At 27.3% G+C, this 16,207-nt stretch overlaps 1 protein-coding gene across 2 annotated transcripts; it reads left to right on the forward strand.

Moving 5' to 3' along the window:
• Positions 1–81: 81 nt before the first annotated feature.
• Positions 82–15,476, forward strand: Vha14-1 (V-type proton ATPase subunit Vha14-1). Of its 2 annotated transcripts, none has more exons than XM_043047667.3 (7): positions 82–281; positions 398–476; positions 4,702–4,783; positions 8,127–8,209; positions 10,135–10,257; positions 12,823–12,873; positions 15,269–15,476. In XM_043047667.3, exons 2-6 carry the CDS (start codon positions 423–425, stop codon positions 12,850–12,852), a joined length of 372 nt encoding a protein of 123 aa, XP_042903601.1. In that variant the 5' UTR covers positions 82–281; positions 398–422; the 3' UTR covers positions 12,853–12,873; positions 15,269–15,476. The 2 variants fall into 2 exon arrangements, with proteins under 2 accessions (XP_042903601.1, XP_042903602.1); XM_043047668.3 differs by having other exon boundaries at positions 89–191.
• The last annotated feature ends 731 nt before the right edge of the window (positions 15,477–16,207 follow it).

A 16,207-nucleotide genomic window follows, 5' to 3' on the forward strand; every position in this document is an offset into this window, starting at 1 on the left:
TTCACCAATCAAGTTCGCAATTTTCCTCGATGGTGATTGGAATAGCGTAAAATTATATACAGTAAGAATCTTTTTTTTCTTAGAATGGTTTTTGTCATCTTGGTGGCAATAAGAATTTTAAATCTTGTGATTTCCGATTTCTTGCTAGGTTTTTGTTTAGGGTTGAAAATTTTAAACAGATTTTGAGAATAGTAGGTTGAAATTTAGTGAAATTTCTTACATATTCACTGTATAGATTTGCAGCTTTAAATCAAAAGCAGCTCTACAAACTTATCAGAAAAGTACTTCTTTTATCATTTGTATTATTACTTTGTTAAAATATATATTTTGTCACTTTGTTTACAGAAACAATTAGCTACATTAAACAGTTAAATTCCTATTTTTTTATAAATTTCAGACGAAAGATCTTACCGTCTGAAAAAATGTCTACTCACTCTGCTGCTAAAGGAAAACTAATCGCTGTAATTGGTGACGAGGTTAGTATTTTCCTGCTTTAAGATTGTAATTTAATATATCTGCTTCAATTCCATCCTAACTGCTCAAACTTATTCCTCAAGAGAAGCGAGGCATTTTTGCACGAAACTTTCCTGTTCATCGTGGCTGTGATTGCTATAACATATACATTTTTCGAAAATTCTATCATTAAATATTACAGTATGTAAAATTCTCTGACTTAAATTTGATTTTGATGGAGATTTCCGTATCGTGATCTGCGTCAGAATAATCGCAAAGTCTTGGCAACTTTGGGCAGAGGCCGGACTATAATCGTCAAGGTGCCAAATAGATTTTAAACTTACAAGTTTTTTAAAAAATAACATGTAGATGTTCGCCCGGGGGTGTCTACGAGTTATACCTTTCGAGTTGACACCTTTTTGTGATGTATTTTTTAGTTTCTCTGAAGTGTCTCCTCCCTCCAACTACTATCGCCATGATACCAAATAAATTTTAAACTTGAGCATTTTTTTGAAGAAAAAAAAATGTTGATGTTTTGTTGCCCGGGGTGGTAAGGATTTATACCTTTCAAAATGGTCCTTTCTGTGATTTTTTTTATTAGTTTCTTGCAGGGCCCTGTCTAGTAGTTGCCAAGACTTGGTGATTATTCTGCCACAGTTCACGATTCGGATGTACTACCCCTCCTCCGGGCAAACATCTACATGTTTTTTTTTAAAAATTTGCAAATTTAAAATATATTTGGCGATTGTTGTTGGCGCAGCAGAGCAGGATTTAGAAATATCCCCAACTATATGTATGCATTTACATTTCAAAAAAAAAAATAATAATTCATTTTTGAAAGCCACCCCATAAAATATAAATTTCAACTTTTATACTATTTTATGTATTTCCATAGAATAATTTATAATTATTAAATTGTGTTAAATTTTAATGATATATATTGTACAATCCGTTGTTTAAAAGCTTCATTTAACGATAATTTCATTAAAATTTTCTAATATTTTCAGAGAAACTTTTTTTTTCTTATTTCTAGTAATAATAAGAAAACTAAAGATTATAAATTCCTTAGAATTTTCTAAAATTATGAAATATTTTCCGGATTCTCACTGTCTTAATGTTATCGTTTGCTTTAAAATATCTTTTATGAGTAAATAAGTTATAGAGAAATATATAAGTTCTATAACTTATATATACTTATACATATAACAATATATATGAATAAGTATGTATAAGTTATAGAATTTTATTATAAGCGTTTTTGAAGAAATTGCCCAAATTTGATAAAACAATATTTATTTCCTTCAATAACCGAAAGTCAAATTCATGAAATAATCTCTCTTTATATATTTGAGAAAACTAAGAATTTGTTTTAATAATTAAATATGTCAGAATACATGTTTAAATGAATTTTTAATTTTTGAGCATTTTAATAGTCATGCGCAAAAAGCATGGGGAAAACTCGTACAATTTTGTGCCCACTCTTCCAATATAAAGACAATATAAACTCTCAAAAGACAGCTAAAAAGAAAAAATATCAAAAAAGGCAAAAATACATATATGCTAAAAAAATATTTTATTTTTGGCAACATCAGTTATAAAAATGATTGATATTTAAGATAAATACAGTATCTTGACTGTTCTTATCACCACATTTTATCTAGAAAATCAACACTTCTGCTGTGATCAAACATCTTTTTCACTATTTTAATTCTAAAAATGTGCTAACATATATGGATACATATATATAAAATAGTCATGATGTGTATTGTATAATTTTGAAGAGTTATAAATATTGTTCCTTTGAGCAATTTTTAAAGAAGGCTCCCAAAATTAATCAACCAGGCACAGATGGGTTAAAAAAAAAAATTATGTAAATTCTAATATCGCGTTAAGTATCGATCAACCATGAGTTTCTATATTTTTTTCTCTGTTTTACTCAAAAAAGAAATTAACTGTGTTTTAGATATTATCTAAATTAGTTCAGTATTGTTCAGAAAATTGCGTTTCCACATTGTCACTAAGTTTTAATGTTAAGATAGTTCCTGTTTCATCAATTTAGATGTTTGTGTTAAAGTAGGAAAAAATCTTAATATGAAATAAAAAAAAGAACATTAAGTATATTATCTTTGTTTTGTACTGGAATTCTATTAGAGTGCAGATTGTTTTAGCTTTATTTGATTACACACATAATAGTCGCATTGGATCCACATTGCAGTTCCTGCGCAAAAATCTATTTTGAAAAAGTGGCTCCTTCAAAATTGAATGTTGATTTTATCAAATTTTGTGTATAAAAACAGTTCTTCCTTCACTTTTAGTCTGCAGTGAACTGATCGTAAATAAACAGTTCCCAGTAGAACACCGAAGTCAAGCATCACTGACTGCTTCCAGTAAGCGAGTGGGTGACCACTTTGATCAGCTTACGCAGGGACCAAGGGTGTGCGGTGCCGGTCCTCGTTAAACTGTTCACCCATAAAGTGCTCGAATTTGCGCGTAGGTCGTCGTGTACATGCAAGTGCAGCGATTCTCACTCGGCTGTCAAACACTCAACAATTGAAAATCTGATTGTCGTATTGCGAAACAATCATTTCAAACCTCTTTTTCTCATTTTAAGTATCTAAAATTGGTAACATTAGAATATTTTTTTCACAAAAGTATTTTTTCCCCCCACAAACTGAAGTCCCATATAAAAAAAGCCTGGATCAACCCGAGGTATTTTACAGGGATGATTGTGCTTCGGAAAAATTCCGGATTTTTCGCTAACAGTGATCCGGAGATCGAAGGTCCAGACGTTTCAAAAAATCATTAATCACAGAAGTTTCCGGAAATCAAATTTTCAAAGGTGGAACTTAAAAACACAGTTTATTTTATTTGTTTGTAAGGGAGAGCCAGAGATATACTTTATAAGCTTATATTCATGATTAATATTCATTTCTTATCAGTAAATAGTTGTTATAATCATAAACTCAAGGAAGAAAGACATATTTGTAAATTTTAATTACTTCTCCAGGTTATCATAGGTATGTGTAAATGGTATAGGTATGTGTAAAATTTTAAATATATTTTAAGTAAACTAAGAAATATTGAGAAGAAGGAAAAAAAACTAGTTTAAATTTTTTTCTAATTGTTCAATTTAAACCTTTTTTTTTAAAAAAAAAAACTCAAGAAACTTTCCGGAATTTCGACTTGGGCTCACAATCACCCCTGATTTTATAAATGGAATAGAATTGCGAAACAGTCATTTCAAACCTCTTTCTCATTTTAAGTATCTAAAATTGGTAACATTAGAATATTTTTTTCACAAAAGTATTTTTTTTCCCCACAAACTGAAGTCCCATATAAAAAGAGCCTGGATTAACCCGAGGTATTTTATAAATGGAATAGAATTGTTTATTTAAAAATGTTAAAATTCTAAAAGAAAATTTCATGTAATTTTACAATATGTACTGCTTCAACTTAAAGTTTTTGTAACTTAACCTTAAATGCTTAATAAAAATTCAGTAATTTAATTTAAATTTTATTTAAAATTTTTTTATTAAAATAAAAATTAAATTATATTTAAGCCTTAATTTTCTTTAAAATAGGAAAAAATCCGGTATTTTTTTAATAAATTTACCTATTTCATTTTCCTACTTTGTCATGTAGCATAACTACCCAGGGGTTCGTACAGGCCGAATTTACTACCGTTTAGCAGTACCTTCACAAATTCAACTTTAGGAAAAATGGTAGTTTCACAAATTCAACTTTAGGAAGAACGGTAGTTTCACAAAATACTTTTTCATAAACTTTTATTTTTGTATCCCTTAAGAAATGATGAATCCATATTTTAACCATATTTTTGTCTTGATTTTTTAATATAATTTTTATATTTTCACAAAATAGGTACAACCTAAACAGACCCCTGCTACCACTATAAATATTGAATACCAAATCACTATTATTTAAGACATGTTAACTCTATTCTATCTTGAGGTACCTATTGATAGATGAAGGTTGACATAGACGATAATTAAATCCCTTCAGTCTTATTAAATATTCACATTTCAAATATATTTAAGTAAAAAAGCGTCTAACGCTTGCTCGTAAGTACTACTTAAAATTTAAAAAGTATATAAAAATAAACTTGTTATTTTTTTCCTTTGATGATTTTTTTTAAAATTTAATTAAATGATAATATGACTAAAATCTATTCCAATTGCTAATTTTTAAAATTCTTCAGACCCTGCTTCAATTACTTTTGAATATTTTTAGGACACTTGTGTTGGTTTTTTGCTGGGTGGCATTGGTGAAGTGAACAAATCGAGGCAGACTAATTTTATGGTTGTAGAAAAAAGTATGTTTTCTATTTTTGGATCACTCTCTGTAAAATATACAATGATAGTAAAATTTTAAAATGTGTTTTGAAATAATGTTTTAAAATAACAAAGTATAAAAAAATATTTTAAAAAGATATGTTAGATCAATGTATTACTAAAATAATTTCAGATTGGCAAAAATATCTTTGTTTTTGCTTAAAATTTCTTATATTTTGCTAATTATTATTTTTGTACTTTCTGTAATGTGTTATTTTCCCAAAGAATGTAATGTATATGTATACTATTTCTCTTGTGAAGTTCTTTTTTTTCTCCTTTCATAATTTAAATTTTTTTTCTGAGTAATGTTTGTTACATTTTCAATGAAACATTAAATAGTAAGTTATACAAATCTCCGATTTCAGTTTTAAAATGGGGCAACATTTCTCCAAAATTAATAGGATTGATATTTGTTCTTGTTCATACTTCAGCAATAATAATATGAATACTCCAAAACTGGAACATTATGCATATAAGAACATTGTGTCAGTTTTGCAACACAGAGCCTTTGGAGCCTGTTTAAATTTTCTTCCACTTTAAGAAGTTTATTGTTTTTTGATTGATTCAATTCATAATTTTCATGTAACATCTATATGTTTTATTTAATAATAATTTTTGTATCTATATTTTAAATATTTTTATTAGAATATTAAACTAGGATTTAAAATTTTTAAAGAATATTGAAGTGAAATTCACGATATTTACAAACTTTGAGAACATTCCTACTGAATGTGGTTTAATTGTTCTGCTTAAAATATAACACATTTCTAAATGCATATTTTATATGGATTTTTATTTTGATGAAAAAGTAACTAAAAAATATTATTGGAAAATATTTTGTTTTAAAATAAGTTTCTTCACAAAACATTTAAGTTCTATACAGAATAGTTTATTTACAAAAGCGAAGCATGAAATAACTCTACTCTTCTCTTGAGATGAAAATCGATTGCAGTTTTATATCTGTTTTTGAACGGCATCATTAGAACAACTTGGAGAAGGCACCAAAAACTTAAGTCTCCCAAAGCTGACCTTTTATTAGGAAAGTTTAAGTTTAAACTCGTGTAAGTTTGGAAGGTTTAGAGTATTTGTACTTTTTATAATTTATAAAAATGCTTCTATAAAGAGTTAGATGTAAAAGCTTTCCCTATTAATTTGCATATTCTGAAATTGGAATCGCGCTCCTGCACTCAAATTTATTGGATCTGATTCTCTCAATCTTCTAGGAAAATCTATTAATTCCCCTGATATTCCCACATCTTCTAATTTTTCTCCTAGTTTAAAAATTTTCATTTAAGACTGAATTTTTTTTTGTAAAGAAAAAATATTTATAATTTTTTTTTTTTTTTTTTTTTTGCGGTTAAAAATAATGAAAAAAATATTTTTGGTAGCAAGTTAGCTAAATTTGTTTTGTTTAATCATATGCAGCATTTTTATTATATTATTAATTTTAAAAAGTCAGGAGAAATATACTTGAGTAAAAATTCTTAGATTAATTATAAATTTTTATTAAAAATTTCAGCACTCTTCTATAAAAAAAAAATATAAAAAATAAAAAACATTTACCTTCAAATAGTTGAAAAAGTTAAAGTTTTTTTTTGTTGACAGGAATCAACTTACTAAAGAAGTTATTCTTCTTTTAGTTATTATATTTATCTTTGTTATTATAGTATTGTTAAAAATTAAAGGCATATGTACTTAAAAATATTCCTATTTCATTTAGGAAGAAATATTTTTGTTAAATGATTCCTTACCATAAAACTTTTCATAATTTTTATTTTTGAAATGTTGGCAACCATGCATGCAGTTCAAGTAAACTTTTTTTTTTGGTGTCAAGAGAAATTATAAAATCTGAAATATAGGTAATATTATAATTGTATTACCCAGATAAAAATAATTTATTAAAGTCTGCAAATTTCAATAATTATTAAATTTTTGTTCATGGTTTAAATTAAAATACAGTTTAAGATTCAATTTAATGTACTAGTCCTAAGAAATCTGATGATAATTTTTTGTAATATAAAAAACTAATTTGTAAATTTATGTCCTACGCTATAAGTCATTTGCTTTCATAAACCTTTGAATGAAAGCTCCTTATTAAAATTGAAATGTTTTAATTAACTGCTCATTAAGATGTCTCTAGATAAATTATTTATAATTTTAAAACAGCATGATTATGCTTTTTATAATTTGACCATGAGTTTCAAAGTTTACTTCGCAATATTTGTTTTGTAACTATAAAATAGGCTATACTGTTTTACATTAAATCTTTTTTCATTTAAAAGTGTCAATTACAGAATTTTTTAATTAATAAATCTAAAGTTATATTCAAATACATTTCTTTAAATAGAAAGTTGGTTTTAAACTAAAATGCCTTTTACCTAAAAATTCCTCAAAAATATCAATTTAAAAATTTTTGTTCGACAAAATTTTGGATTAAAAAAAAGAGTACTTCTAAGTTTTGTAAGTACAGTGAAACCTCTCGGGAGCTACCACTCTCCGTTCCTAAGTAAAATGATCGTTGATTGAGGTTGATCGTTCTTAGAGGTTACCTGTGTTGACTTCAAAATTGTTATTAAAGGTACATGATCATTCGCAAAGATTTTATTTTTAGTCAGTGCCATTTTCTTGGTGCAGAAATGTCACTTCTGCTGAAATCATGAAAAGCCAGATCTATGACTTAAATTGAGCGTCTATAAAAATGATCCCTTACTGATATAATTATGTGCAAAAACAAATTAACCAATTATGAATGATAAAGCTATTTTAAATAAACAAACAATTATGCTTTTTGTTTAAGTTTGCTTTTAGTTTTATATCATAAAACTTAGTTAGCTTTATAAGATTGAAAGAGGCTTGTTTGCTCTCCTTTTTTTTTTTCTAAAATAGCTATTTCTAATTTAATTTCCAGCTCTAAAAGTAAATCATTGATAGCATCATTTTTAGTGTACTATGATTGCAGCATGATGTTGTATCGTCAAAAAGAGCTTTTAAAAATAAGAGTCTCTCGCAAATGTATTAAAAACATTTTAATCTTCTTTATTTTCTTTAATTTTTTGTTTTGATATTTTTTTGCTTCCTTAATTGACCGCATTTGGTGCAGATGTTTGGCCGGTCTCTGGGACAGGTTTTAATAGTCTCTTCTTAAGGTTTTCTTCAATACAATGTCTGTAATAGAGGTGGTCTTTCCTGGAGTTTTCAGTGTACATTTTACTTTATTAAGTAGAAATGTTATTAATAAAACTGATATTTAGCTTTATTTTATGCTTCACTTTTTTTGTATATAAATTTTATGTTTAACTCATGTAGAGAGTATTCATGTTTTAGATACTCCAGCAAGTGAAATTGAAGAGACATTCAAGAACTTTGTTAAGAGAGATGACATCGATATCATCCTTATCAATCAAAATGTAAGCTTTGTTTAATCAATGTAATAAATTGCAATTTAAATTATAATTAGCTTAGATCAAAATTTAGTTTTTATTGGTGAAATGATAAATTATACATTTTAAAATCAGATATGGCTGTTTGTTGTAACTCAAGCCTAAGAAGATAATTTTTTTTAACACCATTCTTGATTACACACTACATAAATGGAGAGCTACAAATGTTAACTACTCAAAAAAATTTTTTACAATTTATTGAAAATATACTCCATTTAGCGGGGTGCAGTCCTCATGTGAGAATTAATTTAACTGATCCCAAATTAGGTAATCAGTTAAAATAATGAGGGATCTGAAAACTTAGAGAGTGTTGGGACAGTTTAGGAATGAGAATTTTTTGTCATCATCAATGGCTCGACAGCCCAGGGTGGGCCTTGGCCTTATCAAGAAGTTTTTTCCATGCTAACCTCTTTTTTTTTGCTTGTATTTTCCAATTTTTAGTTTTTAAGACCAAAAGGTCTTTCTCTAGGCCATCTATCCATTTTAAATTCAACTTGCCTCTTTTTTTGTGTGCAAACTGGGGAATAGATTTAAATAAAAATTAAATGTAAAATATACTATTAAGTTATGCATTCTGAAATTACGAAACTCAGTTATTCTGCTAGACTTTTGAAACTACTGTTTCTTAGAACCAAAAATTTCCAAATTTCTAGATCCCTTTGGTCCCGATTTAAAACAGGAATTCTCTACCTGTTTACCCATCTATTAAAAAACACATTTATGAGTATGTTACCTATTGATAGGCAAAACAAAAAATTTCAAAAAAGGAAAGCGTTGATTTGAACTAGCGTTGCTTTTAATAAGTAAGTATTAATCAAACATTTGCATCAAGGAAATGTAATATGATTCTCAGAATTATTCAGTTTTCTCCCTCAGTTATTGAAAAAGAACAAAAAATTTCTTCCAGTTTATATATTCAAATTTTTCATTATAAATCTGTAAGCCCAATATATGTATATTTTTTTCACACTGGACATTTATGACACATCCCAGGGGTTATACCATAACTTATTTTTTAAGTCTCTATGATTTTTGGTGTATAAGCCAGGTTATGGCACATAAACGGTATCACTCTTACTGTAGGTTCAATAACCTTAAAACTCTTTAATACCCTATACATAAATGCCAAATCTCCTGTTTTTTAATGAAAACTCCTGTATCTTATCTCCTGTTTACCCGTATATTCTAAAATTTCTATGTATTTGTTGAAGAAATTTAAAAAAAAGGGTAATAGTTTCATGATAAAATATCCACTGATGGCAAAAATACTCTTCTTATTCCTCAACAGATGGTGCTATTGCCAGTACAGCAGTATGCTGAGTGTTATCAGAAATGTTTAAGTCGAGTCGGGATGGCCCATTCGTCTTCCAATGAGGTGTACGCAGGTTCTAATCCCATCGATGACTGGTCGATACAAATTAGGCATCGAGCATGCACCAACCATAGTGCTGACATAAAATATCCTCAGTGGTAGACGAATCACAGGCTAGTCTCCATGTCGTCGGGCTAACCATGAGAGGTTTTCCTCTCCATGTACCTCAAATGCGGGTTAGTTCCATAAAAAAGTCCTCCACAAAGGCAAATTTTACCCAATACTTGATCCGGGAGTTCAGTTGTCTTGTGAATTGGGTTCAAAATTACAAGACTACGAAGTTGAACATCAGTAGTTATAAGCCCAAAATAGGGTCAGTTAAGTAAAATCTCCGTTATTTTATTTCTCCAATGTTGGCAGGTATGCCTATATCTATTCACTAATTCAATTAAGAGAGGAAAAAAATAAAGTGAGTTTTTTATTAAATTTTTTATTTTATTTGCTCAGTGGTTAAAGGTTATTTTTTTCTAACAATGCCCATATGTATTAATATCTAAATTTAATGTTACGTTCGAATTAGATTGCTGAGATGATTCGTTATGTGATTGATGCCCACACTAAACCAGTACCAGCTGTACTTGAGATCCCATCAAAGGATCATCCCTATGATCCAAGCAAGGATTCCATTCTACGAAGGGCAAAGGTATATTTCATTCTTTCTTTCATTCTCACTTTACTGGGCCTGAACTTGGACATAATACCACTTTTTATAAATGTACCGTCTTTAGTTTTCAAAATCGAAAAGTCTCAATTAAATAAAGTCGCACATTTTTTAAAAAACATATCAAAATGTTAGCAAAACCTGTATAAATTTTAAAATCATGTCCTCTTTCTGCACTAAAGAGTATTCTAAATTATGATACTTGCATAGAATACTGATAATAGTATATTATGAAAACTGGTAGCATTACTGAATTTTAATTATATTATTCAAATAAATATGTCATAAGTATTGATACTTAAGATAAATACTAAGATTTTTATTCATAAAAGTAATTGATAATGAATTAAACTAATGATGTTTTCCAAAACATATGCATATCAAAGATGAATTAATTAGTTAAGAAAGAATTAAAATAAGGATTAAACGAAATATAAATAAATGATATTTACTGCTTCTTCAAACACTATGCCCGAACCCCATAAGTACTTTTACTTTCATAACAGTAGGCTAATAATATCTCATACCTTTTCTTTTAAAAATAATAAATTTTAATTCCAATAATTTCTTCTTTATTACAAGTCCGTTAACAGTTTTAAATATTACTAACTTTAAGTTTTCATTAAAATCAAAAAGTGTCTGGAGATTTTCATTCATGCTAAAACTACTTTCTGCCATAATTTCTTTGTATCCGAAATTAGTTATTTTTCATTCAGTTCTTTTATATTTAAACTGGTCATATTTTTTTATTAATCATTCGAAAGTAAAGGTAATTAAAGGGATTTTTTTTAACACAGAAGAATATTTTCTGTTATATATTGCAATATATATATAAATATTAAAAATAAAAAATAAAATGAATTTTAATAAGAACAAGTTCTTATTAAAATTCATTTGTTGGTTTTTTGAGATTGAATTGAAATGACAATAAACTGAGATTTTCCTTGGAAAAAAATTTCTGTTATGAGCGTATTTATAAATGTTGTCAATGCTAATATTTTATAATCCAGTATTTAAAAGTAGAAAAAAAAAAAAGTTTTCATGAACACTAACTTTAAAATTAGTGTTTATAAAAACGTTTCATAATATGTTCATAATATCTTTGTAAAACTAGCTTCTGATAGGCTATACTCTGTTGAATTCTTAAAAAATTAACCTGTAGGAGTAATTGAAAAAGATAAATTTATTAAATGACTTGTGCGTTAAAAGTTGTGCTTTGTATATGTGAATGAGTAGAACAATCTTTGAAATACTCGGACCAGATATCTTTGAAATTAATATCAAAATTCAAAGTGTGATGCTCCATAATTGACTATTCAAAAAACCAAAATTTGTTATTATATGACTCTAAAATAATAAGTGAAAAATGATTTACCAATAAATTTGAATATCTCAAGAAAGTATGTGCAGATTCTTGTATTATAATCTTGCTATTTCAATTTTCATACTTAGTCAATGCTATTGAAAGGATAGAAGTTTATTTTGAAGAGTCCCTTAGCGCAAACTGGCAATTTTTTGCAGCAATAATGTTTATGGGCAATGATTTGCCAAGTAAAATGACAAAAACGTAATGCAATAACACGTGAAAAAATATGCATAACATAAAAACATAACTAAACACAAACTTAAATAAAAACATAATTAAAACAAAACGAGTCAAAAACGTTTTATATTAGATTCAAATAATAATAATAATACAATCAGTTGGCACGTTTTGTTAGTAATAATTTTTTATTGTTTTTTATAATAATGTTGTCATTTAGAAAAGCTTCTTTTGCTGAAAGCCAAGACTCAGCTTTTTGATCTGTTCTTTGAAAACCTTCAAGAAACCATAAATTTAATTAAATGAAATAGAATCACAATTGCTAAAAAAATAATTGAAATTTAATTAAAAAAAATCAATATAGCTATTAATAGATAGAATTAAATTTAAAGTTTTATTTTTTGGGGTCACGCGAATGAGCAAATTTGTGAAAATGATTCTTTTGTTTAGTTTTTTTTAGTGTTACAATATGAGAAACATAATGCAATTAAACATTAAAAAAACATGTGTCACTTATAAATGTAACAATAAAACTTAATTAAAACATAAGTTGTATCATAGAATATTTGGATTGTCATAAACGAAGCAATATTGCCCATCCTAATTTGTTGATAATACAAAGAAGACACCTCAAAATATAGACTAACCATTTAAAGATTATTATTGTCAATCTTGAGAAAGATTATCCAATTCTCTAATTTATCGTTTGTTTCTTATCCTGATTCATTTGATTTGAAAAGTAACTCTGCAAAGGGTAAGGCTATGAGGTTTTATGTTTTCACACAACATAAATTAACTGTCCATAAAATAATGTAAAAACCTTATAAATCTTGATAGTAAAATAATTCAACCACAAATTAAGAGAATTTAATAAATTTATATCAAACTAAAAGTGTCTCTAAAATAGATTTAACCTGATATTGGTGCTAGAGTTAGAAATTGTGTTTAAAATAATTTTTTTTTCTTCTGACTTGCTTTATTTATTTATTTTTCTGTTTTAATAGGGTATATTCCAAGCAGAAGAATATAGATAGAGAAATATTCCAGCAATTAAGGTAAAAATTTATTTATACTTCTTAAATTTGATCGAATCTGTGTTTTCTGAAATGGCTTTATTCATTATTATTTTCAATGTGTTTTTCATAATTGTAGGCCACATTCATTATAGTTTTCAATCCAATAATAAGTATGCCTGAAATTCCCCTAAACCTCGTTCTCGCTTTTGTACATAATCTGCTCCCCCGCATATTAGTAGTAACAAATATCGAAAATCAAATAGTACATATTCTGCTCCCTTGCATATTAATAATAACAAATATCGAGAATCAAATTGAAAATTTTATACGTAAAGATCAGACAACTATTGACGACTACTTTAGTTTTACTCAATCTAAAACATCTGCCTGAATTGTAACTTAAAAGAATTAAAATCAATATTTAGATTGCTAATAATGAAAAAATCTTAGTTATTACCTATAATATAAACTGAAAAATTCTAATATAGCAAGTAATATTGACTTCAAAGGATTAAGAATGCCATGTTTTTAGAAAAACTGATTTGTAGTTTCAATAATTTTGACTTTATTTTTCATGCATCATAGTTATAGTAGCATTGAATGCAAGTATTGTGTATGAATTACTATCTAATAAAGTTTCGCCAAACAACAAAAAAATAAACTTGTTCCAGGTTTTTGTCAGATTTTGACAATTTATGACAGGTTTTTGACGAAAACCCAACACTGTTTATAGTTTTCCTTATTATGAATATTTTGTCCTTATTTGCCTTGATTTTTAGCTTTTTGCCCTGATAATCCTGATTTAAGTTTATGTTCAGAACCATTCCACTTTGAGAATACAACTGAAGATTTTTAAAAAAGATTTGAAGACACGAAAAATACCGATTTTTGATACATGTTCTTATTTTAAATAATAATATTACAGGGTGCGTAGCGTTTTAAAAAATTACTTAAAGGTGCTAATTTCCGATTTTCAAAAGCCTTTAAAGGTGCTTTTTTTATTGGGTGTTTTCAAAAAGTGCTTAGTTTTCCTTTTTTGAAAATGATATTTTTTTCTTTACCTTGTCGATTTTCATCACGTATTGTACAAAAGCGTGGTTTTCACCTTGTTCTATTCAATGTTTTCACAAATCATTCAAGCACAATGCATTTCGGTGTACCATCTTTCTGCGGCGTATGAAAGCAATAATTTTACATGTTTGATGAAAGCTTGCGGGTCTGCATGTGCATATACTGAACTGGATTCAGTGGGAATTATTCTTGCACTATTATGTGCAACTCTGCTACATTTTGCAAGAGAGTTTCAATTTCAGGCTTCATTTTCCTCCCTCTGAAATCGAACCAAAAAATCTCTATACTTTTTTATGGTAGCTAATGTAATCAAGAAAAAGAGTTCTTTGTTAGAAACTAGTTATTTTATCATGATCGTGTAAAGTTTTAGAAAATTATTTTGAAAATGTATACAGCGCTTAAAAAATATTTTTTAAGTGCTTATTTTTTGTTCAAAGATTTGGCTACGCACCTTGTATTAGTATAAATGGCAAAATTCGATAGCTTCAATTAACCAACTGTCTACCAATACAATTTTCAGACACATCTTCTTACTCATGGGATTCATTGTTTAAAAACCTTCTCAGAAATTCGGTCATTCCATGAAAAAGAAGCTCAATAATTTTATATAGTTAAATTTTTTCGATGATGAATCCAGGGGCCATATGCTTATTTATTATTATAACCAAATGCAGTAACAAATCTTGTAGGCTGGACTTTTGTAGTTACAAAATTACTGGTTCGTTTCTTTTGTGTGATTTTAAAAATTATTGATTTTAGTCAACTGTACAGTAATTATAAAATGAATTACACAATGAATCCACTAAAATTACTTTTGTACTAAAGTGCTAAGTGGCTTATTCAATGTGTTTTCATTTCGCGATTATTGAAGCCATACTTTAAAGATTATTTTATAAAGGAAATCTTAAACTCAAATACAAATTTTAATTATGAGGGAATATTATCCAACTTATACTGATTACTTTTTTAATGCAGCAATATTTTAAAAAAAAATTCATACATTAAATTTAAATTATTAAGAGTTGTTCACTATTTATGAAATTATACTGGAAACTGTTGAAGCTTTCTGTTCTAAACAGGTAATTCAGAAGTAGTATATTTTATATTCTTTCATGATTAAATCTGCTTTTATAACACTTAAATAGAGCCAATTATATATTTTTTTTAGTTTACTTATCTAAAAGTCAGATTTATGTACTCGGCTCCAATAACCTAACCTGGAAATATCAATGCATAAATTTTGGCATCCATTTAAAATCCCTGAAAATCAGGAGAGTTTGCAGCAATACATTTGATATTTGTTATCTTGTTGAAAAGAGTAAATTAATTTTTTTAGTATTCTAATTTTATATTTTTTTTTCAGGTTATTTATTATTCCAGATTTTATTATTGTTATTCTAGAACTTGTCTCATGAATTATGTGAACTATTTTTGTTTCTTTGTTTTCGAAATGCCTGTTTGTAGATTTTGACGAAATTGTTGCGTCATTAAATCTTATTGTCGTACGCCTGGTGGTTGTGAAGAATCATTCTCTTGTAGTCAAGTTTATAAATTAAATTTATGTGAAAATGTTTTAAGTTCAACTTATTTAAAATCTCAAATTCAGTCTGTACTTATACAGTATGAAATAAGTAAATTATATTACATGTCAATCCTTATGTGATGTGTACTGGGTAAACAAATTACATGTTATTTGGTCTTGTGAATTATCAACTCGTGTAATGAAACTAAGCAAATAAATTACCTTGAAAGCACTTACTTATGTGAATTGTGCTAGTGCTAATAATATGGAGTGAGGCACTTTTCAGGTGGGAAAAATAATTATTTAATTCAGGGTGACCAGAATAGATAATAAAAAATAATTTTCAGACAGATTTTATAAAAAAAATTTTGATTTTAGTTTACTGTGGCATAACTTTTATTTTAAAAATTTCAGTTAGGCCTTAGTCTTATTCATAATATATATTACAAAACACTGATATTTGTCATAAGGTTAGAATTTTTAAGTATCTTAAAATAATTAATTTATCCTGGCTTTTTGGTAATAATAATTTCCTAATTTTACGAGATTGATGACTTTTCCCTGTTCTGTGACCACCTATTAATTAAAGCAAATTAAGTGTTTTGTAAACAATATCCATAAAATTTCAAGGTAAATATTTAGTCATATATTACCACATGATATTTAAATACATGTTTTCTTGTGATTTAATTTTTTAAAAATTAAAATTTTTTTTAATTGCCTAGACTGTGTAATCAGCAAGTATGTTGATATTGTGTGGATATATATCTCTGTATGCAA

Source organism: Parasteatoda tepidariorum, chromosome 4, assembly GCF_982258835.1.
Source record: "Parasteatoda tepidariorum strain Cologne lab strain chromosome 4, Ptep-v5.0, whole genome shotgun sequence".
Lineage (NCBI taxonomy): Eukaryota > Metazoa > Arthropoda > Arachnida > Araneae > Theridiidae > Parasteatoda > Parasteatoda tepidariorum.